Genomic DNA, 27,785 nt, shown 5'->3' on the forward strand with positions numbered 1-27,785 from the left:
AGATAAAGACACATGGTCTTGGCAACTTTTTTGGATTTTTATTTTTGATAAGATTTCAAACCCATCCTCCATGGTCACGAAGAGTTTACCTCAAAAAAAATTTTCCTACTTTGAGGCTGGAACTATAAGGAAATGTAATGACTGTCAGTTATCTTTATATGTTTCCTATAATCATTTTTATGTCACGCAAATTAAAATTATTAGCTAATAGATATTTAATTGATAATAAATACTTATTAAAGGGTTCTTATATTACTACAAAAAATGTCACTGATTATTATACTCTTGAATTTTTCCAAATAATTTATCTCAAACGCTGAAGAAAGTTTCCATTATCAGCCACTATCAAGTTACTACCCCTGTTTAAAAAAAAAACGTAAATCCGTTTTGTTTTAATTTGTTTAATGTTTTTCAAAACAATCCTAATACCCACAAAAAATTCGCGTCAAACAAACAATCAAATTAAAAAAAATATTCCTACATATTATGTAAACAATTAGATAATTTAATTTTTTTCAAATAGGGTCAAACTTGCAAGTTAATAATACAACAGTCTTCATTTATAGAACTCCATTAGATTTTAAACACAATGTATTTTGTTGTACTTGACGCAGGATGCAATTAATTGCTAGCGGTGTACGGAATTTATATTGAAGATTTAAGAAGTGAATCTTTTTGAACGGATATTTTATTTTGAAATTTGTTCGTTCCTTGTACTTTATGTAAGTCTTACTCTAAACTAAAAATCAAATTTGTTTTAGTATTTTTCAAAATAATCAATTATTATTTTTTATCTCAATCTTTTCGATTAATAATTCGATACACAGAGTTCTAAAATATTTTATTTTTCTAGGCATAATTTAAAAATGTTATCTTGAACAAAATTTTTTTAATCTATTTATGACATAAGTTTTCATACAATGATTTTATTATACGTGTAATAATGCTGCCTATATTTGGAACGAATAATATTTTTTATTTAATAAGTGAAAACAAACAATTGGCTCAATTAATTGTTGAAATACGATGCATAGACAGTGTTGATAACTCTATCACATCACATGTACATAAATGTCATACATACATAACTGATATCCCCATATAATACATACTATCTAATTTACACCTAATTAGCGCTCTCACGGGTAAACAGTGATGTTTACCCGTGAAAACAAAAATGTTTCAAACAAAAGTTGGTTATTTTTTTTATAAGGAATATTTTTTACATTTAAACTTCTGTTCTATCTCTAACGGTTTACAAGATGAGTCCTACGGACCCAAAACCCAATTGACCTATGTTGCTCATTTACGAACTCGACCTCACTTTTTACGCCTTGAGTACGCTGTAAAAATTTCAGCTTGATATCTTTTTTCGTTTTTGAGTTATCGTGTTGACAGACTAATTAGGTGATTTTATAAACACCTATACCAAAATTTTGTTCATAGTATCAATATTTTTAAGCGTTACAAATTTGGGACTAAACTTAGTATACCTTGCATATTACATATATGCATGGTATAAAAATATGGACAATATTATTTCATCAGTAATGAAATCTTTATCTGAAAACTCATGTAAACTGCTGGGTTGACCACACAACGAATACTACTATAAAGCATCGCCGAACTAATCTTATAAATTTTGCTTCGTCGTCGAAATAATTTAGCCTGGTTGTTTTATTTAACAATTGAAAAATTGTCAAATCGGCATTGATTTCTTCAGTTTTTTTTTTTTTCTTTAAAATTTTTGTGGAGTGCATAATTTTTTTTTGTGTTAATTGTATTTTTATTATATTCGTAATAAAATAAAATCTTGTGTTTTTATTATACAGTGAGTAAATGTTAATTCCAGCTAGTTATTATGGGCAAATTATTTCTGGAAAAATTACCCAATAAAAAGTTGTATTTCGAAAAAGGGCATCAGAAAGCGACCTTGTTCAATTCAACTGTTAACAGTGATGAATTTAGTCTTACGTGAGACTATTGCCTAGGCCGGTACAGTTTTAAGTGCGGCAAAATTTTCGGAAAGTCAAAATTTTAATGGCGAAATAATTCAAGGTCAAATCGAATTTTTTCAATAAAATGTATTGAATTTCAATGATTGAATTTACTTTTTAATTTGCCACAATGTTAATTTTTTATAATAGATCAATAGGCTTTTATCAATATTAGACTTAATCGATAAATACTATATAGATTATTTATTAAAAAAAAAGTATCATGAATTGAAAAATTTTGAGAAAATTTTTTTGAACAGATATTCCTCAATGTTTTTCAATATTTGTATTTTTAGTGAAATTAATCTCATTATACATTAACTTAAATACTTTTGATAATTTATGTGAAATTGGTGCAACTGAGTTGAAAAACTAAGCAAATGAACTCATGAGTAAGTATCCTGACGACTTAGAAGAAACATTGGGGAATGAATATATTCATTTACATTATCAACTTAAAGACACCTTAGCAAATTTTGAAGAGGTACTCAATGATGCTCGGCAAAAAACATATCTAAAGTATTGCATTCACGAAATCTTCAAAATGTTTATTCTAATGCAGGAGAAAGATCTTTTTCTACTCTGAAAAGAGTAAAACTCTACTTACGAACAAGTATGGGGCAAGATAGATTTCATACTCTTGCATTTTTGTCTATTGAAGCTGAATTAGTGCAAGAAATTGATTATAAAGATATATAATCGACGTTATTAGAAGCCAGGAAGAAGAAAATGATTATTTAAATAAAATGTTAATTATTTACATTTGAAAATTTATTTTAAAATTTAATAGAATTTTATCGATAAAAATTAAAAAATAATTATTTTTAATTTCAATAATCACTCTTTTAGGATAGTAGGATTTTTGAAACCATTCAGGGGACAAATGTTTCGGTTTAAATATTTTTTTTGGAAAATAGAATATATTCGACAGAAATGGTAAATACATTTTATAATTTTTTTTTATTAGAACAATGACTGCTGCCCAAAACTGGTGTTCTTACCCGAATCCAAATCCAGGTGAAGAGGTAGTTATTTGCGGTATATCTGGCTACCTTCCAAAATCTGAAAATATATATGAATTCAAGCATAATTTATATAATGGAATTGACATGACATCAGAAGATCACTCGTCCTCACATCCTGAAGTCCCGAAACGTTATGGTCGAATAAAACCTCATTGTCTTAGCCAGTTTGATTATAAGTTTTTTAATATTCCCGAAGAACAGGTCTATTCTATGGATCCAATGGGTCGTATGTTATTAGAAAAAACATACGAAGCTGTAATTGACGCAGGATTAAATCCTGAAGATTTACGAGGCACAAAAACTGGTGTCTATACAGGAACGTCATTTTGCGAATCTGATAATAATTGGTTTTATTCAATTGCAAATATCGATGGTTTTGGTGTGATTGGAAGTAGTAGAGCAATGTTCGCTAATCGATTAAGTTGGTGGTTAGATTTAAAAGGTCCGTCGTATAATGTAGATACAGCTTGTTCAAGTTATTTGTGTGCTATTGAACAGGCGTATAGAGACTTACGAGCCGGTATTGTAGATTGTGCTCTAGTTGCCACAGCAAATTTATGTTTATCCGAAGTAACAACATTACAATTCTTACGTTTGGGTATATTAGCTAAAGACGGTGTATGTCGTGCTTTTGATGAGAAAGCAAATGGCTATGTAAGATCGGAAACAGTGGGATGTTTGGTGTTGATGCGTTCTAAAGACGCTAAGCGAATTTATTCATACATTGTACATTCAAAGAATAATTGTGATGGATATAAGCCACAAGGTATAACTTTTCCATCTTCGAAAAGCCAATCCAAATTACTGAATGAATTTTATCAGGAAATTAAAATATTACCCAAAGATATTGCTTATCTTGAATGTCATGGTACTGGAACAAGAGTTGGAGATGTTGAAGAATGTATTTCAATTGAATCGGTCTTTTGTAAGGATCGTAAAACACCATTAAAAATTGGTTCGGTTAAGACGAATATTGGACATGCTGAACCGTCGTCTGGATTCGGTTCAATTGCAAAGTGTATTTTAATAATGGAAAATGGTTTAATTCCACCTAATTTAAATTTTTGCACACCACGAAAAGAAATTAAGGGTTTTGCTGAAAATAAATTCGAAGTTGTTGATAAAGTTACATCGTTTGATGGTGAATATATAGGTGTAAGTGGCTTTGGATTTGGGGGTGCAAATTCACACGTATTATTGAAACGTTTTAATAAGATGAAAATAAATAATGGCTGTCCACAGGATGAATTACCACGACTTATTTGTGTATCTGGCAGGTAAAAATTGTTCTAAAATTAACAAAACTAAGAGAAATCCCTTATTCGCTTTTTTAATATTTCCTTAGTCAGTTTTTCTGGCAAAGGAACCTAATTTTAAAGTAGCATTATTTTTCTTTCAAACATTTTATGGTTTCGAATAATCTATCTGCAAACCTTTCAATCACATTACAAAATTTCTCTAAATTTTCACACAAGAATTAACTCCGTTATTATCAACCCATACATAACTTAGAATCGATATTTCTATTTTATTAGTCTACTGTTTTCTATTATTGGAATATAAGATATCACCAGAAATGATCTGCTAATCGGTAAGAGCAGGAATTTTTATTATCAAATTTCAATCAACGCAATGGCTCTACTCAGTTAGATTACTATATGAAAACCTGCAACTGCGCTGAATGCCAAATTAATTATTTTGAGTATTGAAACTACATAAAGTCATAATACTACATCATGGTATAGAGGAATATAGTATATATGTCGCAGCTAATTAGCTTAATTATCCTTTCAATTAAAGCCAAGCCTTTTCACTAAACGGCGACAACTATAACTGTCTGCATGATATTCATGCTTAGGCCATTCATATGATAGGGTGGCCATTTGATAAAAAGATAATAATTTCTGATATTAAAATTATTTGTTTACTCAATGAAAAATATAATATATATTTTTATTTGGTAATCATGAGATCAAATAGAAAGTTGTTATTGATTATAATTGTAACATTTTTTGTTCGAAACATTTTTCCGCAAACCGTACAGTTTCAGCCAAAAATATTAAAAAGTATTACCCAAAATTGTTATTTTGTATAATTTTTTCTTCGAAAAAAATTTTCAATAAATCCAATAAAAGTGGTTCATTTTTCTATAAAGACCATTTTAGTTCAAATTGCTATCCATAAATGTCTTAACTACTCGGTTTACAAAAAAATGTTTCAAACAAAAAATGTTTGCGTATTTATAAAGAACAAATTTCTAATTTAAAATGTTCATCTAATGTTTGTCAGTTATGAATCAGAGTGAGTTTTTAATTGAACCTGAAAATTGAGATTGAATTCAATGACGGTATAATATGAGTCACGTTAAATAAATATTTTTCGTTTGAAGCATTTTCCTTGATTAAATTTATTTATCGAGTATCAAGCATATGCCAACTTAAAAAAGCTTCCTGTATATGGCCTAAGTGTAAAAGGTGGCAAATATTATTTTTGCAAGGAGCGGCTAAATAGCTAGATCGGGCCCTGTAAACAAACGACTTTCAGATAGCGTTTTGATCCCAAAAAACCTTTTTTCTGTTATTTTAAATGGTTACCGGGTAATGAACAAATAAAACAGTACAGGAAAGTAAATTTATTACGGAAAAATTCCGTTATCGATCCAAGTCCTTTGCCAAGCTTTATGATTGAATGACTGAATATATTCAGGCCGATAGTTGAGCAAAAGCAAAAAGGCTGGACTGTTGAACAGCTAATTAAGCTAGTTGGCTGCAACATGTACAGTATTGTTTTTTAGTTAATGAATTATGGTAATTGATTATGAAAACACAATTGCTTTTTAAATCTTAAGGTCTCAATATGCAGTGAATACAATATTAAATGATTTACAAAAACGGCCGTTAGATGCAGAATATATTGGTTTATATCATAACATTTATCGTAAAAATATCAGACTTCATGAATATCGTGGATATATTCTGTTACAAAAAAATGACCCACGCGATATTGGCCATGCAATAAAATTTATACAAAATGAGGCACAACCTCCGCCAATTTGCTATGTATTCAGTGGAATTGGATCGCAATGGGCTGGTATGGGTGTAACTTTAATGAAAATACCAGTATTTGCAGCCAAAATGCGCCAACTGCACAAATATCTAGATGCATTATGTCGTTTAGATATCATACAAATTATTACGGATATCAATTCAAAAATATATGATAATCCATTATATGCTATACTTGGAATCACAGCAATACAAATTGGTTTGGTTGATGTATTAAGAGCAATTGGTATTGAAGCGGATTATATGATAGGTTATTCTACTGGAGAATTAGCATGTGCATATGCTGATAATTGTTTAACGGCTGAACAAACAATTTTAGTTGCATATTATCGTGGTTTAGCATTATTTGACTCAAAATTGATCAAAGGATCAATGGCTGTAAGCGAACTTAATTCAAATGAGGTATTACATGATTTTATTTTAATTTTAACAATTCTATTTCTACAAAATTACTTTTTTTGTATTACAGGTAATGGGTTTTTGTCCTACAGAAATTGATTTTGTTGGGCAAATAAATAAGAAAAGCAGTATTATTTCAGGACCGATTGACATGTTAAAAAAAGTTACGGCTCAAATGTCTATGAAAGGTATTTCTAAAAAAGAGTTAACACTTCAAATATTGTTTATCATTTTAGATATACTGATAGTATAAGTAATTATTTCACATGTATTTATGGCTTTTTTAACCGACTTCAAACCAAAAAAAAGGAGGTTCTTAATTCGAATGTATTTTTTTTTACTAATTAACTGAAAATGTAATCACTTTGTTTTGCATAAATATTAAAAATGCAATTTTGGGGAAAACCCAAGCTGGAAATTAAACATGATTAATTCTTTGTCGATTTGAAATTTATCCTTAACTACTTTTAATTTAATAACTTTAGTTTTCTCAACTTTTTTGCAGAAATAAAGTGTGTTTGTTTCATTTATATTATCATGTTTATCCAAATAGTCTCTGTTTTTTGTTCGCATAACAAAACAACCGAAAAATGTTTAATCAGATTATATTTTCTAATAAAATTTTACCTCAATTTCAGAGCCACGATTAAGGAAAGAGCTTAATAAATTAATTCCAAATCCAAAGCCTAGATCAAAAAAATGGATTTGTAACAATCACAACACGAACAATAATAATTATGATGAAAAATGTACGGCAGATTATCTAACAACTATTTTACAAACGCCAATTCAGTTAAAAGAATCTTTAAAAAATATTGAATCAAATTCAATTATTCTTGAAATATCCCCAGATAATATATTAGCTTCTACATTCAGCGATGATGCTATTTGTAGCGAAAATATAAATATCGAATCAATAATGCAGAAAAATGATTACAATTTATCAAAACTTTTCACCACCATTGGAAAGTTAGTATGCAAAAAAAAATTTAATTTAAATGTATGTCTAATATCTCTTAATTTATAGCTTATACACAAAAGGATTCAATCCTCAATTGGCAAAATTATATCCCGATGTACTGTTTCCTGTAAGTAGTGGTACACCAATGATTGCTCCTACTGTTAGATGGGATCATACAAGAGAATGGCCAGTACCGAAAGAAGGTTATAATTATCAGAAAAAATCGTTTGAACAATCTATAATTATCGACGTAAATAATCCAGAATACCAAAATCTTACGGGGCATATAATTGATGGTTCGTATACTTTGATGAAAATTGTTTAATTTAAATCACCAATAGTTGATGCATTATTATAGAAGTTATCCATCGGTACAAAATTGTTAGATAACAAATCAGACTTATTTATAAGAAAATAGAAGAAAGAGAATTCAAAATTTTTTAGATCCGCATGAAAGAAAATGCTCTACTTAAGAGAATTTCCGCAAGTAAAAAAGTGGTTAACCTAAGAATTATTAAGCTACATCCGGACATCGCGGTATTATTCTTATAAAAGACTTGTAATCATATTAATTCAAAACATGAAAATGGACAAACCTTTCCTTCAAAGCAGATTTGGCTAAAAGTCATCAGAACATTCCTGAAAGTTGCATTCTTTCATAAATAAGCTCCATTTCATTACATTCGTCTTTTACTTTATAAATACCATTTAATTATTCTCATATCCATAATAAGAAACACCTCTTTTGTTTAACAGGTCGTAATCTATATCCAGCGACTGGTTACTTAGTCCTAGTATGGAATGTTTTAACAGAAACAGAAGGTGAAATAATAGAAAATGTTGCAGTGGAATTTGAAGATGTACAATTTTTACGGGCTACAAACATTTCTAAAAACAATACAATAACATTTACAGTAATGATACAAAAGGGTACTGGAAATTTTGAAATTTTAGAAAGTGGTTCAGTTGTAGTCACAGGTCGAATTAAACGTATACCTCACAAGCCCAACAAATTATTACAACTACCCGAAGTGAAGCCAGTTATTAACGATGATGATAAGTTACCATTAAACTCACGTGATGTTTACAAAGAATTACGTTTACGAGGTTACAATTATCAGGATGATTTTAAGGGCATTATATCTACGGATAACAGTTGTTGTGTTGGACAAATTGAATGGAAACCAGGAAATTGGATTCCGTTCATGGATAATATGCTACAAATACAAATATTACAAGAGGATGCAAGATTTTTGTATGTTCCAACCAGTATACAGAAATTAACAATATATCCACAAGATCATTTCCTATATATCCAAGAACATGAAGATGGTAAAAGCTCAATAACCGTTACACATCACAAAGAATTTCAAGTGCTACAAGGAGGAGGCATACAAATTCAGAGTTTAATGGCGACATCAATTAATCGACGCAAACCCTTTGGCGAAGCTGTTTTGGAAAAACAACAATTTGTTCCATATAAGAGTTCCACTTCAGAAGAATACAGTGTAAGTATTAGATAATAATTGGAAATTGTTAGCAAAATAGGACTCTCGAAATTTTTTTGTAAAATGCTAAAAAGCTTTTAGCAGCACTCCGGATAAAATACCTTCTTAACAGGTAAATGGTTGTTTTAAAATGTTTTTTCTACATAGTTATAACCCGGAAAAACCTGGATTATATATCGAGATATCTCCGATGATTTCTTTTGATCAAAAAAATGGTAAAACTAAGGTCATAATAGGCCTACTTATAGTCTAAGATCCCAATTAGGATCGACCTTCACCCATCTCTTAACCGAATGAAAGTTATTTTTTATGAAATATAAAATGTTAACAAATATCCCTGCAATGGGTTGCCTAAAAAAATGTGGTCCAGGCTACTTTTAGTGAAAATATCAAGAGTAAAATTTTTTGCAATTTTTCACTGACTTACATATCTAACGAATATTGATCTACTCGAAAGTAAAAGCCATAAAGAATATGCAGCAGCTATGCTGTCTGCCTCTTTTCGTTCACTATTTTCGCATTTATACAAGTTGTGAATAGTAATTACGTTCATCTGTTAATTCATTGCCTCACATATATAAATAAAGATAATTTTATTGCAAATACGGTGATATGATTGTCCACAAAATATCAGTCAAAAAATAAAGTTTACAAGCTTTCCAAGTTTTGATGTTTTTATTAAAAGTTGTCTGGACCATATTTTTTAGGGCAACCCACAACAGGGATATTTGTAAATATTTTACATTTCATAAAAAATAACTTTCATTCGGTAAACAGATGGGTGAAGGTCGACCTTAATTCGGATCTTGTACTATTATATCTTAGTAGATGCAGACTTGTTCGTCTGTGTAGATCTACTTACATCACAATTGATGTGCAGTAGTTAGTTAAAAGTATGAAAAATCAAAAAAGATAAGTTCAAATTGAAATCAGATCGATCGGGAAAAAGAGGAGAGAATGCCAAGTATTAATAAGTGGATTAAGAGCTTTTTTCTTCCAACAATAAATATTATAGCAACAGTGAAATCATAAAAATATCAGCCCTTTGCATTCAACCATTAACTGTATATCATAAAAACCAATGTAAAAAATCTCTATCGGTCCTTCCCCTTTCATTTTGAATCTATTTAACTAGCAATTTCTTTAAATTTTCCATTTGTAGACTCATTTATATAATCAATTTGGGTTCATTATTTTTTAGGCTGTTGATGCTATGCGAATATTTTTCCAACTGGGTTTAGAAAATCAACCCAATGTTAAAGTAAAAGTAGTCGAGGTTGATAATCAAGACAGGAATATATTAGCACCAGTAATATTTGAAGTTCTCAGCGACCTACCATTAATTCAGCCTGATATAACAGTCCTTACAAATCGATCGTTTCAATTGCCAAATAATTGTCAAGTTTCTAACAAACCTTTAGAATCAGAATCCAAAGCCGATTATGTTGTTGCACATGATGTAGTAAACAATTCAGATGTAAGTACATTAATTAAATCATAAAAACACTGCAAGCGATACACGAAAGACTTTTCCATTTTGTTTCCTGTCACCTTAACCTAAAGTTTCTGGATCAAAAAAATGTATAACTTTAAATTTACGTGTTCTAACTGTTCTAACGAATTATAAGACATAAATTTTTACTCTCTCATTATTATCGGATGGAATTTGTATTAATTTATAATCAATAGTAGTATAATAGTAAAAAACGGTTCATTGACGTAATATTATCAGAACAGGAGACTCCAAACACCAACAATTGAAAGAGATGCATACAAATAAGTGAATGAAAATTACATTAAGAAGTTTATTTCATAGTACTCGAAGTTTCTAGAAACACTTGTAATTATTTCAATTTACGAGGTTTATACTTCGTCCCTGATTGCCGATTGGAGTAACAAGATAAATTATCATTATTATTATTTTTTTCTTTTCTTTTTTTCAACAGAAATTACAAGTCATTAGTAAAGTTTTAAAAAGCGCCACACATAGTTTTGTAATATCACGTGAAAGTCGTAAAACGAAACCAAACATTATATCTGACTACGATATATTGTGTGAACTATTTACTGAAGATGAAAAACTATTAATGCTGCGTAAACAAAAAACAAATATTATAAAACCAGAAGTTATTAAAATTACAAATGATATTGAATTCCCGTGGATAGAAAAATTACAACAAACAATTAAATCTAAAATACCCACAACTTTATATTCACAAAATGAACCAATTAGTGGCTTGATTGGCTTAATAAACTGCTTACGAAAAGAGTATTTAAATAATTCAATTCAAGCTGTATTCATAAATGATAAGAATGCGCCGGACTTCGATATCAATAATCAATTCTATAAAACACAATTGGATCTCGGTTTAGCTGTAAATGTGTACAAGAATGGTGTTTGGGGAGGATATCGTCATTTGAAACTGTTCGAAACAAAAACAATGACTGACACAGCTTACATTAATTGTACAGTTCGAGGTGATTTATCGAGTATGAGCTGGATAGAACTACCGTTATCAACAAAACCAAAAAAAATCATTGAAATATGTTATTCGGCCATGAATTTTCGTGATGTAATGACAGCTACTGGAAAATTGGGCATTGATTTTATAGCTAAAGCTAAAAGTGATCCAGATTGTGTTTTACCAATAGATTGTGTACAAGGCTTAGAATTTTCAGGCATTGATCGGGATGGTAAACGGTACATGGGTTTAATATCTCGCGCGGGACAAGCAACGCGTGTTGAATGTGACGAAGATTTTACATGGCCAGTACCAGATAATTGGACATTAGAAGAAGCCGCAACAGTTCCTGTTGTGTATTCGACAGTGTATGCTTCCCTGATTAAATTTGGCTTGTCTAAAGGTCAATCTGTGCTAATTCATTCTGGAACTGGAGGTGTTGGGCTAGCAGCAATACATGTTGCGTTACATTATGGTTGCGAAATATTTACAACAGTTGGCACGCAAGAGAAAAGGGATTATATTAAAAAACTATTCCCACAAATTAAGGGTAATTTCGATCGAGTGTAATAATTTAATGGTGCATTTTAAGTGATTTAACTGTTTAGATAGTCATATTGGAAATTCGCGTGATACATCCTTTGAACAAATGGTTATGTTCGAAACAAAAGGCCGTGGTGTCGATTTTGTATTGAATTCATTAGCTGAAGAAAAGCTACTAGCTTCAGTGCGATGTCTTGCTGAGTATGGAAAATTCATGGAAATTGGTAAATTTGATTTATCCAAGAATAATAAACTTGGGATGGAAGTATTTATGAGAGGGGCGTCATTCCATGGGATCATGTTGGATAACACAATGCATGCTTCAGCAAGTGAAAAACAAGAACTTCAATCAATGGTATGGAAAGGAATTCAAGACGGTGCCGTTAAACCGTTGCCAAGAACTGTGTTTGGAATAGACAATTTAGAAGCACCCTTTAGATATTTGAGTTCTGGAAAACATATTGGCAAAGTATTAATCAAAATTCGTGAAGATGAAAAGCAAAAAATTATTTTAGTACCTGCGATTCCAAAGTAATTTTTTATGATTTAGAAAGGTTCCCACAGTTTTTATATGTTAAAAAGGTTTTATTCAAAGCTTCTGAAAGTATGGGTTCTGATACTTTTGATGAGTGTAAAATCTTCACTTCATATGAGAAAGGGGTCAAAGTTCAAACACAGTTAATAGTAGTATAAGATTTAAAATCATTTTAAGACAATAATTAAGAGTCAGTTTGACCGTTGTTGACACAGCGCCAGATATTAATCTAATAATTAAAAAAAAAAAAAAAAACTAAACAAAAAAAAAAAAAAAAACGTATTTAAATCATATTGGTGTGGCTTTAATTCTACCATGATTTAGTTTCATGATAAAGTTAAATAATATAATTTTAATTTTACAGACAGAAATTACGTTGCTTGACTAGCGCGAATCTATCCTTAATTAACGCAACCGCTTTCAGACGCTAGATAAACTTTATCCCTTTACAATTTCTCTAAGGAACGAAATATCGGAAATTCAGCTATTTAAAAATAAATTTTCGAAAATTTTGCGTGCTCTCGTACCACAAAAGTCTCGTATTAATCGAACTGAGAATTTCTATTGAAAATCTAGATAAAACCTTCTTCTTGTGAATACTAGCGGAGGAAACTATTATGGCACTAATCACATTTTGTGTAGGTACGCTCTTATTGGATGGGTCCGTAAAAACAGAATAAATTATTACATTTGTTCGAACTTTAATATCCCGCATTTAAAAAGCTCGTTTCATTGTGCTTGCGTTTTCATAAATAATAAAAATTGTGGGATTATTTTCATTGGAATTTTGGACTCAAGTTCTGTATTTCTTTGATTAGGTTTTATATAAAAAGGAATAAAACTGTGGTGATTATTGGTGGCCTTGGCGGATTTGGCTTGGAATTAGCAAATTGGTTGATTCATAGAGGTTGTAAAAATTTAGTACTATCATCAAGGCAGGGTTTAAAAAAGGGTTACCAATCTATTCGAGTTCAGTAAGTTTTAGTTTAACAATATATAAAATGTGCATTGAGTCGTAGACGAAATTATAACTTCTTAAAATTTACGCTACCTTAAAAGTTAAGCGCATAAGGGTATTTTGTTAATTACGGAAGACATTATTACTTTTTAGAAAATGGCGCTCGGCCGGTGTTAATATACAAATTTCTACGGCAGATATATCAACAAAACAAGGATGCACAGACATATTGCAATTCGCTAACCAATTCGGTCCGATTGATTGTATCTATAACCTGGCCGTATTATTACGTGATGCACTATTCGAAAATCAAACCATTGAAAATTTCCAAACATCATTTAGGGGCAAAGTATTGGGTACACAATATTTAGATGAGGTGAGTCGTACACTTTGTCCAGAATTACGACATTTTGTTGTATTCTCAAGTGTATCTTGCGGGCGTGGAAACGCGGGTCAAACGAATTATGGTATGGCCAATTCAGCCATGGAACGCATTTGTGAAGAACGTTACGCGAATGGATATCCAGCACTCGCAATACAATGGGGAGCTATTGGTGAAGTAGGTCTTGTTGCAGACATGCAAGACAACGACACCTTACTAGAAATTGGTGGAACACTTCAACAAAAGTTAAACAGCTGTTTCGATGCTATGGACATTTTTTTGAAACAAAAATCTCCAGTTGTTGCAAGTATGGTAGTTGCTGAGAAAAAGTATGGATTTGGTGCTGGTGGTAATATTTTGGAAACTGTTATAAGTATTATGGGTATACGAGATTATAAAACAGTTAGTAAACATGTAAGTTTAGCCGAAGTTGGTATGGATTCAATGATGGCAGTTGAAATTAAACAAACATTAGAAAGAGAGTTTGAACTTTTCTTGACACCGCAAGACATACGAAATTTAACCTTCTCAAAACTAACAGAAATTCAAGAGCAACGAATTGAAAATGCAGAACTTGATACCTCAAAAGTTGTAAGCCCGAATTCTCAGGAAAATATATTTAAAATGTTTATTCGCACATTAGGCGATGAAAATCAACCTACCGAACCAATAGTAAAATTATCATGTACAGAAAATAATGGAAAATCACTGCCATTATTCTTTATTCCTGGTATTGAAGGACACTGCCCAATATTTGAACCATTGTGTTCGAAATTGAATCATCCATGTTATGGTTTACAAATTTCATTTGCGGATACCACTAATAGTATTCATAAAATAGCACAAAACATGCTTTCGGTAAGTACAAAAAGCAAAGTCGTCCACTGTGTGAAATAAAATATTTTATATACAGTGTGTTCATTTCAAAAGTATCCACCCTTAATAACTCGCCATTTACCACTTTTAAATTTCAACCTTGATATCTAAATCGGCGTGTATTCATTCAAAACAATATTCCCATCAGGTCAAGAGTTATTAAGAGTGGATCAATGGGCTCTATAGCCTAAGTGTGTCTTTCGTGGACAGCCAATATAACCTAACCTAACCTAACCTAAGAGTGGATACCTTCCATCTTCTGTGTAGTCTTATCTTAAAAACCAATCGATCGATTTTATTTATTTTTATTATGGTTCAATAGAGAATTTTATGCCCCTTCAAATGGGTGTTACAAAGTAGGACGTGTCATTTAAAGTTACAAAGTTGGGGTGGATAGGGATGAAGAAGTTAAACCTAAAATTCTCTAGGTACTATTTTTGAACTACCCCCTCGAGATGTAAATCGATGTGTTTTCACTCAAAACAATAATCACATCAGGTCAAGAGCTATTAAGGGTGGATACTTTTGAAATGAACACTCTGTATATCGAGAATGCTTATAGCTTATAAGTTGTGATAACTTTATGAAAATCATTGTTTCATCTTTTAAGAATAACTTTGCCAAAAATAAAACCTTTAATATATCCATTGATGGACTCCAAATATGTTCAAATTTTTGAGTAAAGTCATTTATATGCAAGCAATATCTTAGTGTATGGAATGGATTCAACTGTTTCCTAACGATGTGCGCAAAGAACTTGATGTTGTGAGAGTTTGATCAAATAACTTTATGGAGTTTGAATAACATGTACAAACTAAATCAATTTTGTACAGAATTTAAACGATTTGTACAAAGGTTTAGACTAACACGTGCCAACAATTTGTTTTCACAATGTATTTATTAAACAAATTGTGAAACATCTGTTTTCAGCTCAATTCCTCGAGTTATTCTAAATTTAAAAAAACTGGAGGATGATCCTTCCAGACTTTTACAGCATTTTTTATGCATATTATTTATTCCATTTCATTTTAGCATATCAAATCAAAATTAGTTGAAAATGAAGAATATGGACTCATTGGCTACTCATATGGTTGTACATTAATGACAGAAATTTCTAGACAGTTGGCAGAATTAGGACATAAAGGTCGTTATTTCTTTGTTGATGGATCTCCAACATTTGTTAAATCAGTAGTTTGTAAACAATTTTCAATGACTAATGATTTATCATCAAATGTTATCGAATCAAGATTGCTTATTATGATATTATCGCTGTTTGTTACTGAAAATGTTTCAAATATTTTGGTAAGTTTTTTACTTTTTTACGTTACTTATTTATTACACAGTGTGCGAAAAACTAGTGCTTTATCTCCAAGACAGACGTTATTCCACTAATAAGAAATAATTTCCAATAATAAATGGTACAACTATTACAAATTAAAAAGTGACGCGCGGAAAAATAATAGTATCATTAGTGGAAAATAAACTATGAAATTTGATAAAAATTAAAATTTATGTAGAAATATACTTAAATATTCTGATTTTCCATAAAATCACATCATTATTTTAATATATTAAAATTTAAAGTCGCACGAGCCGCCATGATGTGACATCAAATAGACAAAAATAGTATGCATGAATTACTAATTTGTTGACGACCTTCATAGTAATTGTATGTTATGTTACCATCAAAAAATGGTTTAAAATTTAATTTAATTTTATGGCAAGAAACTTGTGTTTATTTTTCCGAAATATATTTTTTGTGGCTTTTTATTAGGAAAATCAACATTTTGAAGTACTTTTTCAAACATAGTAGAATACCCTATATTTGTATTGTACCAAACAATAATTTTAATGATACAGAGTAGGGAGATTTCTAGAACTGAGAATGAGGACTCGAATATCGAATACGGGATTTTATTTCCGAGAAGTTGTTTGTGATACCTTTTCATTCCATTATAACTAGAACCAATTGTATTGGGTTTTTCAAATAGGATTTTAGCGCCATATAATGTCTCAAATATCAACGATCTTCGATAAAATAGTTGTTTTTTTGTTTACACAAATGTTTTTTGTAGGGCAAAGTAATTCATTTTCATCGAATTCGTTTTATTTAAGACGGTTCTATATACATTTTTCAATGGCGTGAAATCATTATTTGTTCAGCGTGAAAATTTATAATTTCTTTAAGACTCCTTTTTAACATTTTTTGGTGGAAAAAAATGTTTATAAAGAAAAGCGGTTTTCTAGATAAAAATGGTTAAAGTTACAATTGAATTTCAAGCACTGCGATTATATATTTTACTCTTTACTTTATTTTTCTAAAATTCTGTTAATTTACACAATTTTCATTGTTCTCTCTTAGGTACTATTTCGTATTCCACTATATCTGGATGTGAACAATGAAAATTGGGAAAATTAACAGGATTTCCGAAAAATAAAAATGTAACTTTAACCTTACGTTACTTATTTATTACACAGTGTGCGAAAAACTAGTGCTTTATCTCCAAGACAGACGTTATTCCACTAATAAGAAATAATTTCCAATAATAAATGGTACAACTATTACAAATTAAAAAGTGACGCGCGGAAAAATAATAGTATCATTAGTGGAAAATAAACTATGAAATTTGATAAAAATTAAAATTTATGTAGAAATATACTTAAATATTCTGATTTTCCATAAAATCACATCATTATTTTAATATATTAAAATTTAAAGTCGCACGAGCCGCCATGATGTGACATCAAATAGACAAAAATAGTATGCATGAATTACTAATTTGTTGACGACCTTCATAGTAATTGTATGTTATGTTACCATCAAAAAATGGTTTAAAATTTAATTTAATTTTATGGCAAGAAACTTGTGTTTATTTTTCCGAAATATATTTTTTGTGGCTTTTTATTAGGAAAATCAACATTTTGAAGTACTTTTTCAAACATAGTAGAATACCCTATATTTGTATTGTACCAAACAATAATTTTAATGATACAGAGTAGGGAGATTTCTAGAACTGAGAATGAGGACTCGAATATCGAATACGGGATTTTATTTCCGAGAAGTTGTTTGTGATACCTTTTCATTCCATTATAACTAGAACCAATTGTATTGGGTTTTTCAAATAGGATTTTAGCGCCATATAATGTCTCAAATATCAACGATCTTCGATAAAATAGTTGTTTTTTGTTTACACAAATGTTTTTTGTAGGGCAAAGTAATTCATTTTCATCGAATTCGTTTTATTTAAGACGGTTCTATATACATTTTTCAATGGCGTGAAATCATTATTTGTTCAGCGTGAAAATTTATAATTTCTTTAAGACTCCTTTTTAACATTTTTTGGTGGAAAAAAATGTTTATAAAGAAAAGCGGTTTTCTAGATAAAAATGGTTAAAGTTACAATTGAATTTCAAGCACTGCGATTATATATTTTACTCTTTACTTTATTTTTCTAAAATTCTGTTAATTTACACAATTTTCATTGTTCTCTCTTAGGTACTATTTCGTATTCCACTATATCTGGATGTGAACAATGAAAATTGGGAAAATTAACAGGATTTCCGAAAAATAAAAATGTAACTTTAACCATTCTTATCTGGAAAACCGCCGTTCTTTATAAATATTTTTTTGCACCAATGAATATTTAAGAGGAGTCTTAAAAAAATTATAAAGTTTCACGCCAATCAAATAATAATTTCACGCCATTGAAAAATTTGTATAGAATCGTCTTAAGATCAAACAGCAGTATTTTTTCCAAGTATAATTTTAACACCCTTGAAAAAAAATAACAAAAATTTAAAATACTTTTAATTTTTGTCCTATAAATATTTTATCCCAATATTATACCACTTTTTTGATTTTTAAAATTTTTTGGCAAATATTAAAAAAATTAACACAAAATAATACAAACATGAAATTATTTTTAATTGAATCATAATGAAGTGTAAACCACGCAAGTGTCTTCACAAATATTTCCACCATAAAAATTGGTTTGTCGTACAAAATGATTATTGAAAATTAGTTTTTCCACGAGTAGTTTTTAATTTTTAGTATTCAACATTAATTTTCTGTTCTTCGAGTTTGTCTCTAATTCCGTGACAAAATTTGGTTTTGAACCTTATTCCGAGACTAGAAGTTCAAATTTCGGGATCTACCATAGGTAAATTAAAAACAATTTGTTATTATTTAACATAAATAACCAGAAACTAATTTAAATAGCAAAATAAGAAACTAATTTAAATAACAAAATAAATGTCAAATTTGCATTTTCCCTTTACAATGTAATACTCCTAAAATTACATACATAAATAAAGCCTTTACTCGTTATTCCGGGAGTTAGAAACATACTAAATATTTATCATAAATAGTAAGTATTTTAGAATTAATTACAAAAGCATATCCCGTAACTACCTCCATTAATCTATGATATTTACAGCTTCTATCGGTACAAAATATTTTAATAATTATAACGCCAATTGAAAATAAAAGTTAAAAATAAATATTTCTTATTTTCCCTAATTATGGTTACGACTCCCGTATTATGGTTCACTGTCACTAGATTTAATAACACAGTTGCGAGAATAATGATTTAAAAAAAAAGAGAATTTAAAATAATTTGAAAAGGCTTTAAAACAACTATTTTGTAAATATAATAAATTTAATCCTTAACAATGTATTTCCATTATCTAGCGTTCACCAACAACATATTTATAAGAAATCCGTGTGAGAACTGATAACCGAGTTCTTCCATAATTAAAAATTTCTTTATAGTCGCAGAAACGTAACACTAAAAACAGTCAAAGTTCGAAAAATTTGAACAGTAAGGCGAATTTGATTGCGGTTTTCTACATGCGATTGGTTAAAGCGTCATGAAATTTTGTGACCTAAATTGATTTATAAAAAATTAAAACATGCTATTGGCATAAATAATATGCATTTTAAATTAATCGTTAATATACTAAATTCACAATTCGGTTAATACTGATGAAAATGATTCCAAACTTGTTACTCGGAGGTTTTTGGGGTAGCTGAACACGAATATTGCGTCAAAATCGGTCACCAAGGTACCTGGTGCCCAGAGTAAACAGTATCACCAACGTCTCCTGGAGTTTTCGGGAATTTTTTTTATATAATCGGTCCAAACTCGTGACTCGCAGATTTTTGGAGTCGATAAACACGAATATCGCGACAGAATCGGGCACCTGGTGCCCGGGACGTCCTGAAAACCAGGTACATCGGAGTCTCATTCATTTTTTGAATTTCCTATAAATCAATTGTGAAAAATATTTCTTGACGCTCTAACGAATCGAATGTGGAAAATCGTATTCAAATCCGTCTTTTATTGTTCAAATTTCGTTTTCTTCAGACTTCAGACTTCGTTTTCGCAACTATAAGCGTTTATTATTTTTTATACGTACTATACGTACTACCCCGTAATAATGTACTTTTATCTTAATTTATGTTGTTGTGAGCAATAGCTTTTTTATCGAAGATGTGGGTTCTTATTAAAAACGTTAGATAGAATATCTCTTAGCTGGAAAACTCAATAATATTTACATCTATTTAAATAATACTTCAGTCACATATATACCACTTTCTTTTAGAATGAACTCGAAAGTTTACCTGATTGGAATTCACGAGTGAATCTTTTAACATCAAAAGTACCAAAGGATGCTTCACCATATTCTGAGAAATATGTTCGCACAATATGTGATGGTTTGTTAGCAAGATTCCAATCAGTCATAAATTATAACATATGCGAAGAAATTAAATTAAATGTTCCAATTGCGCTAGTACGACCCACCACGCAAGTTTTAAGTGATATATCTGAAGATTATGATTTATCAACTTTAGTACACAAAGAGTCATCAAAGATACCTGTTACAATCCTCGATGGTGACCATTACACTGTTTTAGAAAATGAATTGTTACCAAATTTAGTAAACGAATTTTTTTCCTAAGATCAGTCTTTTGAAATAGATCAAATTTGTAAATATTGCTGTTTTAAAATAAAAAATAATGATTTTGAATTGTATGAAATGTTCTCTTTCATTTGGAAATTTCTGAAATATTCTAAAAAATTTTAACTACAGGCGTTTCCTAACTGCAATTAATCAAAGCTTAGCTATAGCTAGGAAATAAACAAATTTAAACAAATAATTGTTTTGATTCCGATTACATAACATTTGTATAGCCTGTATATATAAAAATATCAAGGTATACTAATTTTAGCCTCAAGTTTGTTCATAAAATCATCTAACTAGTGTATTGTCGTTGTATTGTCCGTCAACACGATAACTCAAAAACAAAAAAAGATATCAAGCTGAAATTATTAGAGCGTGCTCAGGAATCGAAAATTGGGTTCGTAAATGAGAAACATAGGACAATTGAGTCTTTGGTTCGTAGAACCCATCTTGTAAACCGTTGAACTAAAGTTTAAATGTAAAAAATATTCCTTATAAAAAATAAACACCATGTGTTTTACCCGTGAAAGCGCAAATTAAGGAAAAACTTTTGTATCAATTTTCTCCAAAACTATAAAAGATAGGGTGTTGAAAATTTGTAGTTAGCTTCAACTAGTGGCCTTTTGAAAGATTCTCGAAAAATGAAAAAAAAAAAAAAAAACGAGAAAATACTGTTGAAAATTTTCGAATACCAGAGCAAATGGCGTATGCGCTTTGTCGTCCTTGAGTGTGGCATGCGTTCACTAGACGCCGACACCGTTCGACACGTGGATTCCTGTCGAGAGATGACGCATTCGACAGACAACAACAGTCAACTTGTAGCATGCGGCAAGGAGACATATTTTTTGTCACTTTGCACTGGCATTTAACACTTTCTATACAGAGTATTTCAATAATTAATTCAGTCAATTGTTTCTTTTCACTTGTTTTCTATTGTTTCAAGTAAAAAATTAAAATTATTTGCTTTCAAGAATAGTTAATTTAAAATTTTAATTTTACTTTACCTTTGATACTCAAATTTTGTTATTGTTTTATAAACTTGTTTATTAATGTACGTGTCAGTCTTTGATATTAAATTTTCCAAAAAGCGTACAATTGTGGGAATAATATTATTGGAGAAAAAAACAAAATTAAATTCATTCAAATAAAAATTATTGCTTAATAAAACAAGCCCCGTGGATTTATATAATTAATGTGACCCCTATGTTTTTTCAGCATATTCATGATTTAAAAATGTTAACGAACCCTAGCTTTTAATGATTCCGTTACTTGTAATGCTATTTCATTTTGTTCTTTGATAATTAAAATCTGAGAATGTACCTAAATCGCTATCAATTCCCTAAAATTATTTAAGATCATTTTCCATTGTTTAATTAAATCAAAGTAATTATAATTAATTTTTACTGGCTGGTATTATAATACCTAATTCCTTTCATTAAATCTAAAATTGTGGATCAGTAAAATTGCAAGTTTTTTGCAAAGTTTTAGTGAAAAACAGCTTAAATTCTTATTAAAAGGTCATTTATTTACCTTTTACATTTTAAAATGTTAATAAGGCGTAAGGCAAAATGTAAATAATCCAAAGAGGTTCAAGAATGAATAATCGAGCGCAAATATTGAGTAAGACTGTAAGAATAAAAGAAATGAAATTCAGCAAAAAGTAGGTCGAAAAATATACATGAAATATTTTTTTTTAAAAGACTTATAGAATATAGCTCTAAATTTGTAGGAAAAATCACTGCTTAGAAGAAAACAAAAACTACAAAAAAAACTGGAAAAACTGTGAAGAATACTTACGCAAACTGTTTTTTCATTCATGATAATATACTTTTACTGGCACTGCAATTCGACATTAAATACGAAAAGTGTTAGGCATTTTGGCTTGGAAGGAAAATTATGGGGCAAAAAACGGGAATAATCGTAGAGGCGCTGCACTGGTATGTTTCTCAATTTAGTATTTATCTAAAAAAAAATTTTAATAAGTAATAAAGTAGACTAAGAAAATTTGTTTATTAAGATTATCCCATAACCATCGCAATCGAGCAACATAGTAATATAAGGGATATAATTAGTATCCGACCGAAGGTTCTGCTTCGGTTTCGGTCGAAAAATCTAGTTGGTATCAGCTTCGGTTTCTGCAGAAAATCTGCCGAACTTTCGGCCACACCGAAACTCTGCGTTAGTGAATTATCGAGCGTCGTTCAGCTAACTTTGAATGAGTTCGTGTCTGCTGAGTTTGCCGATCTGTCCATTGTAATTTTGTTGTGACTTTCTGTGTTGTGTTGTGTATGCGCTCTTGGATTTTGTTTTATTAATTTAACCACCCAAACATTGAAACAACTGCCTGCTATCGCTATAATATAAGTCTGTATATGTGTAAAAAAATAAGCCAAATTTCAGTAAACAATCAATTTTTAACTTGTCTAAAATAGTTTCAGTTTCAGTTTCGGCTGAAACTGAGACAGATACCGAAGATTAAGATTCGGTTTCGGTCGGATACTAGATATAATTATAAAAAAGTTGATGTGCTATTAACGATACAAAGATTCACCTTTTTATTTTTAAGGATTCCGCGATTAATATTAGTAAAATTAAAATTTGTATAAGAAGCGAAGTTGTATAAAATAAAATTTACTATCCTCACATAAAGTACTAAGCCACGTTACTATTAGCTTGGCGTGCATGAGTTTTATTTCAGGGAGTTACCATAATAACGACACACAGCTTTATTAATATAATTTTTTTAATATTATTTATGCAATCTCGTCTCTTATTATTTACCCAATTTCTAATGTAACAAGTTTAATAGTAACTTTCAATAATTTTAATTTTATGTGGTCGATTAAGTTGTCCCCTCCACCTAAATTGCATTTTGCACACCTTCAATTTAAAAAAAATTCCATTTTGGAAAATTTTTAGTTTCACCTATTTTAACAATTTGATTTTACAGAACCCTAAACGAGTTATAACACTTAATCGAAGTAAATGTTACATGAATTGATTTGCATGCGTATTAATGTGTTGATGAAAATTTCCATATTTTAAAATAATTCAACATTAATTTGATCCACATGTGGGGAAAATCTAAAGATCAAAACTGTTTTCGATAATGACATTAGTTTTTTAATGCAATATAGTGGTGCATTTAAAACAAGTGACAGTTCATTGTTAAAGATAATTGTTAAAGTTAAGGTCTACAACAGTTAAATATTTATAAAATTAAATGGTCCTGCTTGAAACAATTCGCCTATTTTAAGATTTTTTTTGAAGAACTTTTGGTATTTTTATGTAAGTCTTATTTTAAAATTAAAGTTGTTTTTGAATAGAAAAACAAATTTAGAAAAACATATGCTCCATATTTGATTAGGATACTTATTTTCGAATGGAATATTTCGAAAGACCGTAAACGTAGTATCATCATTTATAACAGAACAATAACTATTTTCTGTTCGGGTATCACGCCAAATTCATTGGTTTTTGCAAGTTGTTTGTGAGAGCTTAATTTTTATCAATAGTTCGTAAACTATCGTATAATTTAAAATTTGTGTAGGAAAAATTGCTTCTTGGAATATTTTTCTACTAAAATTTTAAACATTCACTCCTTACGGGGAAATAAATAATAAACTTTTAATAAAATCTATTACATCGGAGCGCAAAAGTTAAATTAATTTTGACTATGAGAGGTTTTCGGCGTGGGAAAAATATCAACATTATTTCTGATTCTTCAATTTGGCTACGATTTTGTTAGCCATGCTATGTTTACTATAATGAATTCTATAATATATAAAAATAAAAAGAATCTAGCATCGAAAAACGTTAGATTTTGACAAAAGGTTTGAAATAATGAGATAATTATATTATCCATTGCCTACGAGATTTAGTCTAAAAAATTTCCCTTCAATGAAATAATTTTCTACTCTTTTCGAGGCAGAAGCTGAGAAGCAAGAAATAGTAGCACTCGAAAATTTCACTATCTTACGATATATAAATATACTTTTTTCAATTAAATTTATGTCGAAAACGAGCAGAGATAGGCAAAGTTTCAAATTACAAATGTAGTATATATAAAAATTATTGTCGCTCAAATAATAAAGTTTAATTTATATAGTCTACTAATTAACAAGAAAATCGTATTTTCAGAGATGTTGGCTACATAAAACCAATTTAAGGGGATTTAAAAAAAATTTTAAACAATGACTGGTGTTCAAAATTGGATTTCGTATCCGAATCCAATGCCAGGTGAAGAAATTGTAATTTGTGGAATTTCTGGGTTCGTTCCAAATTGTGAGAATATATATGAATTAAAGCATAATTTATATAATGGAGTTGACATGATATCAGATGATCACACGTCCTCACATCCTGAAGTACCAAAACGATGCGGTCGATTAAAACCCCACTGTCTCAGCAAATTTGATAACAAATTTTTTAACATACCCGAAGAGCAAATCTACTCTCAAGATCCAATGGCTCGTATGCTATTAGAAAAAACATATGAGGCCATAATTGATGCTGGGTTACATCCAGATGATTTGCGTGGCACTAAAACTGGCGTCTATACAGGGTCATCATTTTCCGAAGCGGATAATGTTTGGTTTTTTTCAATAGCAAATGTAGACGGTCATGGCGTGGCTGGAAGTAGCAAAGCAATGCTAGCAAATCGCATAAGTCAATGGTTGGATATAAAAGGACCATCGTATAATGTAGATACAGCGTGTTCGAGTTATTTATACGCCCTTGAAAATGCATACAGAGATTTGCGCGCTGGTATTGTGAATTGTGCATTAGTCGGCACAGGAAATTTATGTTTATCAGAAATAACAACATTACAATTTGCACGCTTGGGAGTATTATCTAAAGATGGCACTTGTCGAACATTTGATGAACAAGCAAGTGGCTATGTGCGATCTGAAACAGTTGGATGCATGGTTTTAATGCGTGCCAAAGATGCCAAACGAATTTATTCGTATATTGTACATTCAAAGAATAATTGCGATGGATTTAAGCCCCAGGGTATTACCTATCCTTCTGCGGAAGGACAATCCAGATTATTGAATGAATTCCACAATGAAACTAAAATTTTACCTAAAGACATAGCTTATCTTGAATGTCATGGTACAGGAACAAGAGTTGGTGATTTGGAAGAATGTATTTCAATTGAATCAGTATTTTGTAAAGATCGTAAAGCACCATTAAAAATCGGCTCTGTTAAAACTAATCTTGGCCATACTGAACCGTCGTCTGGTTTTTGTTCAATTTTAAAATGTATTTTATCTATGGAAAGTGGTTTAATTCCGCCCAATTTACATTTTAATAACCCTCGAAAAGATATTCGAGGGTTTGATAAAAATAAATTTGAAGTTGTTAATAAAATAACGCCTTTGGATGGAGATTTTATAGGTGTTAGCGCATTTGGATTTGGTGGTGCAAATTCATACGTATTGTTGAAACGTTTCAATAAAATGAAAAAGAATAATGGTAGTCCACTAGATAATTTACCAAGGCTTGTTTGCGTATCTGGCAGGTAATTTTTTTTCCAGGGGGATTTTTATTTTTAGTGACGAATCAGAAAAAATTTAATCTAGTAGTAGTTAAATTGCGACCCCAAATAAAATATTGAAGGCAATAACACCTCAATTCAAAACCAGTAGAATTTAATTGCAGGTTAGGGTTAATCCTTAAAGCCAGTCGTACTGCAATAATTACTCTTGTGATGATAGAAAATCTCACGCTATTGCGCAAGCGCCTTAAAAACACAGTGTATATGAATATCTATATATAATTTAATTTCTAATGTGGTGGTTAGCAGCTACGGAGATAGCCGAAGTATAATCAAGTATACCGAATTGCGGTTTTTTCTTAACTGACTTTACTAAAGTGATGAGAAAAACTCTCACATCTGTAAATAAATTTTTTTTCCCTTATATTTTATATTTAGACGAAATATTACAGTATTCATTTAAAGCATATGACAGGCTTTCCAATGTCCCATACATCTCGACACAAAAAAAGTTTTAGTTTAAAAATTTTAAAATATTTATTTACCTCCAAGTCACTGTCAACCCTAGTAGCTCAGCTCGTTAAAGAGTAACCAATTCCGTTCACGGTATGCCTAGGGTAACGGGTTCGATCCAACCGTCACAAAAAATTAATTTAATTAATAGTTGTGATGAGCTGGTGTAGTGCATGGTATATGCATGAGGGAAATGCACTAAGCCTCCCAAATTAATTGAGGAACTAATAAATAAAATAATCAGCAGAAAGGTGATAAAACACATATATGGTATCACAATGGACTATATAACCTAAGCCTAACAAAAATACTGTCAAGAAAAGAAGCATTTTCCCATAAACATACCCAAAGGTCTGACCTAAGCCTTCTCGTTAATTATTGCATAAATAATTAATTTATTCAAACTCACATTTCTTCTGTTTATAAAGTTTTGAAATTGAATAGAATATGTGAACTTTAATAATGAATTAATTATTATTTAAATTTTTTAGAACTCATAATGCAGTGAATACAATATTCAACGATTTACGAACACAACCATTAGATGCAGAATATGTTGGTTTATATCACAATATTTATCGTAAAAATATCAGACTTCATGAATATCGTGGATATATTCTGTTACAAAAAAATGACCCACACGATATTGGCCATGCAATAAAATTTATACAAAATGAGGCACAGCCTCCACCAATTTGCTATGTATTCAGTGGAATTGGATCGCAATGGGCTGGTATGGGTGTAACTTTAATGAAAATACCAATATTCGAAGCCACAATACGCCAACTGCACAAATATCTAGATTCATTATGTCGTTTAGATATCATACAAATTATTACGGATACCAATCCAAAAATATATGATAATCCATTATATGCTATACTTGGAATCACAGCAATACAAATCGGTTTGGTTGATATATTAAGAGCAATTGAAATTGAAGCGGATTATTTGATAGGTTATTCAACTGGAGAATTAGCATGCGCATATGCTGATAATTGTTTAACGGCTGAACAGACAATTTTAGCTGCATATTATCGTGGTTTAACCTTATTTGACTCGAAATTGATTAAAGGATCAATGGCTGTATGCGATCT

General features: G+C 30.2%; 1 protein-coding gene across 1 annotated transcript in view; it reads left to right on the forward strand.

The window, feature by feature from the left end:
* Window positions 1–642: 642 nt before the first annotated feature.
* The window catches only part of LOC123301836 (fatty acid synthase-like), a 55,429-nt gene continuing 28,286 nt past the window's right edge, over window positions 643–27,785 (forward strand). The window contains exons 1-7 of the mRNA XM_044884752.1: window positions 643–722; window positions 2,965–4,299; window positions 5,871–6,489; window positions 6,557–6,674; window positions 7,125–7,455; window positions 7,514–7,743; window positions 8,204–8,955. Coding sequence (XP_044740687.1) covers window positions 2,969–4,299; window positions 5,871–6,489; window positions 6,557–6,674; window positions 7,125–7,455; window positions 7,514–7,743; window positions 8,204–8,955 — 3,381 coding nt within the window. The 5' untranslated portion in view covers window positions 643–722; window positions 2,965–2,968. The remainder of the gene's footprint in view (window positions 723–2,964; window positions 4,300–5,870; window positions 6,490–6,556; window positions 6,675–7,124; window positions 7,456–7,513; window positions 7,744–8,203; window positions 8,956–27,785) is intronic.

Source organism: Chrysoperla carnea, chromosome 5 (assembly GCF_905475395.1).
Source record: "Chrysoperla carnea chromosome 5, inChrCarn1.1, whole genome shotgun sequence".
NCBI lineage: Eukaryota > Metazoa > Arthropoda > Insecta > Neuroptera > Chrysopidae > Chrysoperla > Chrysoperla carnea.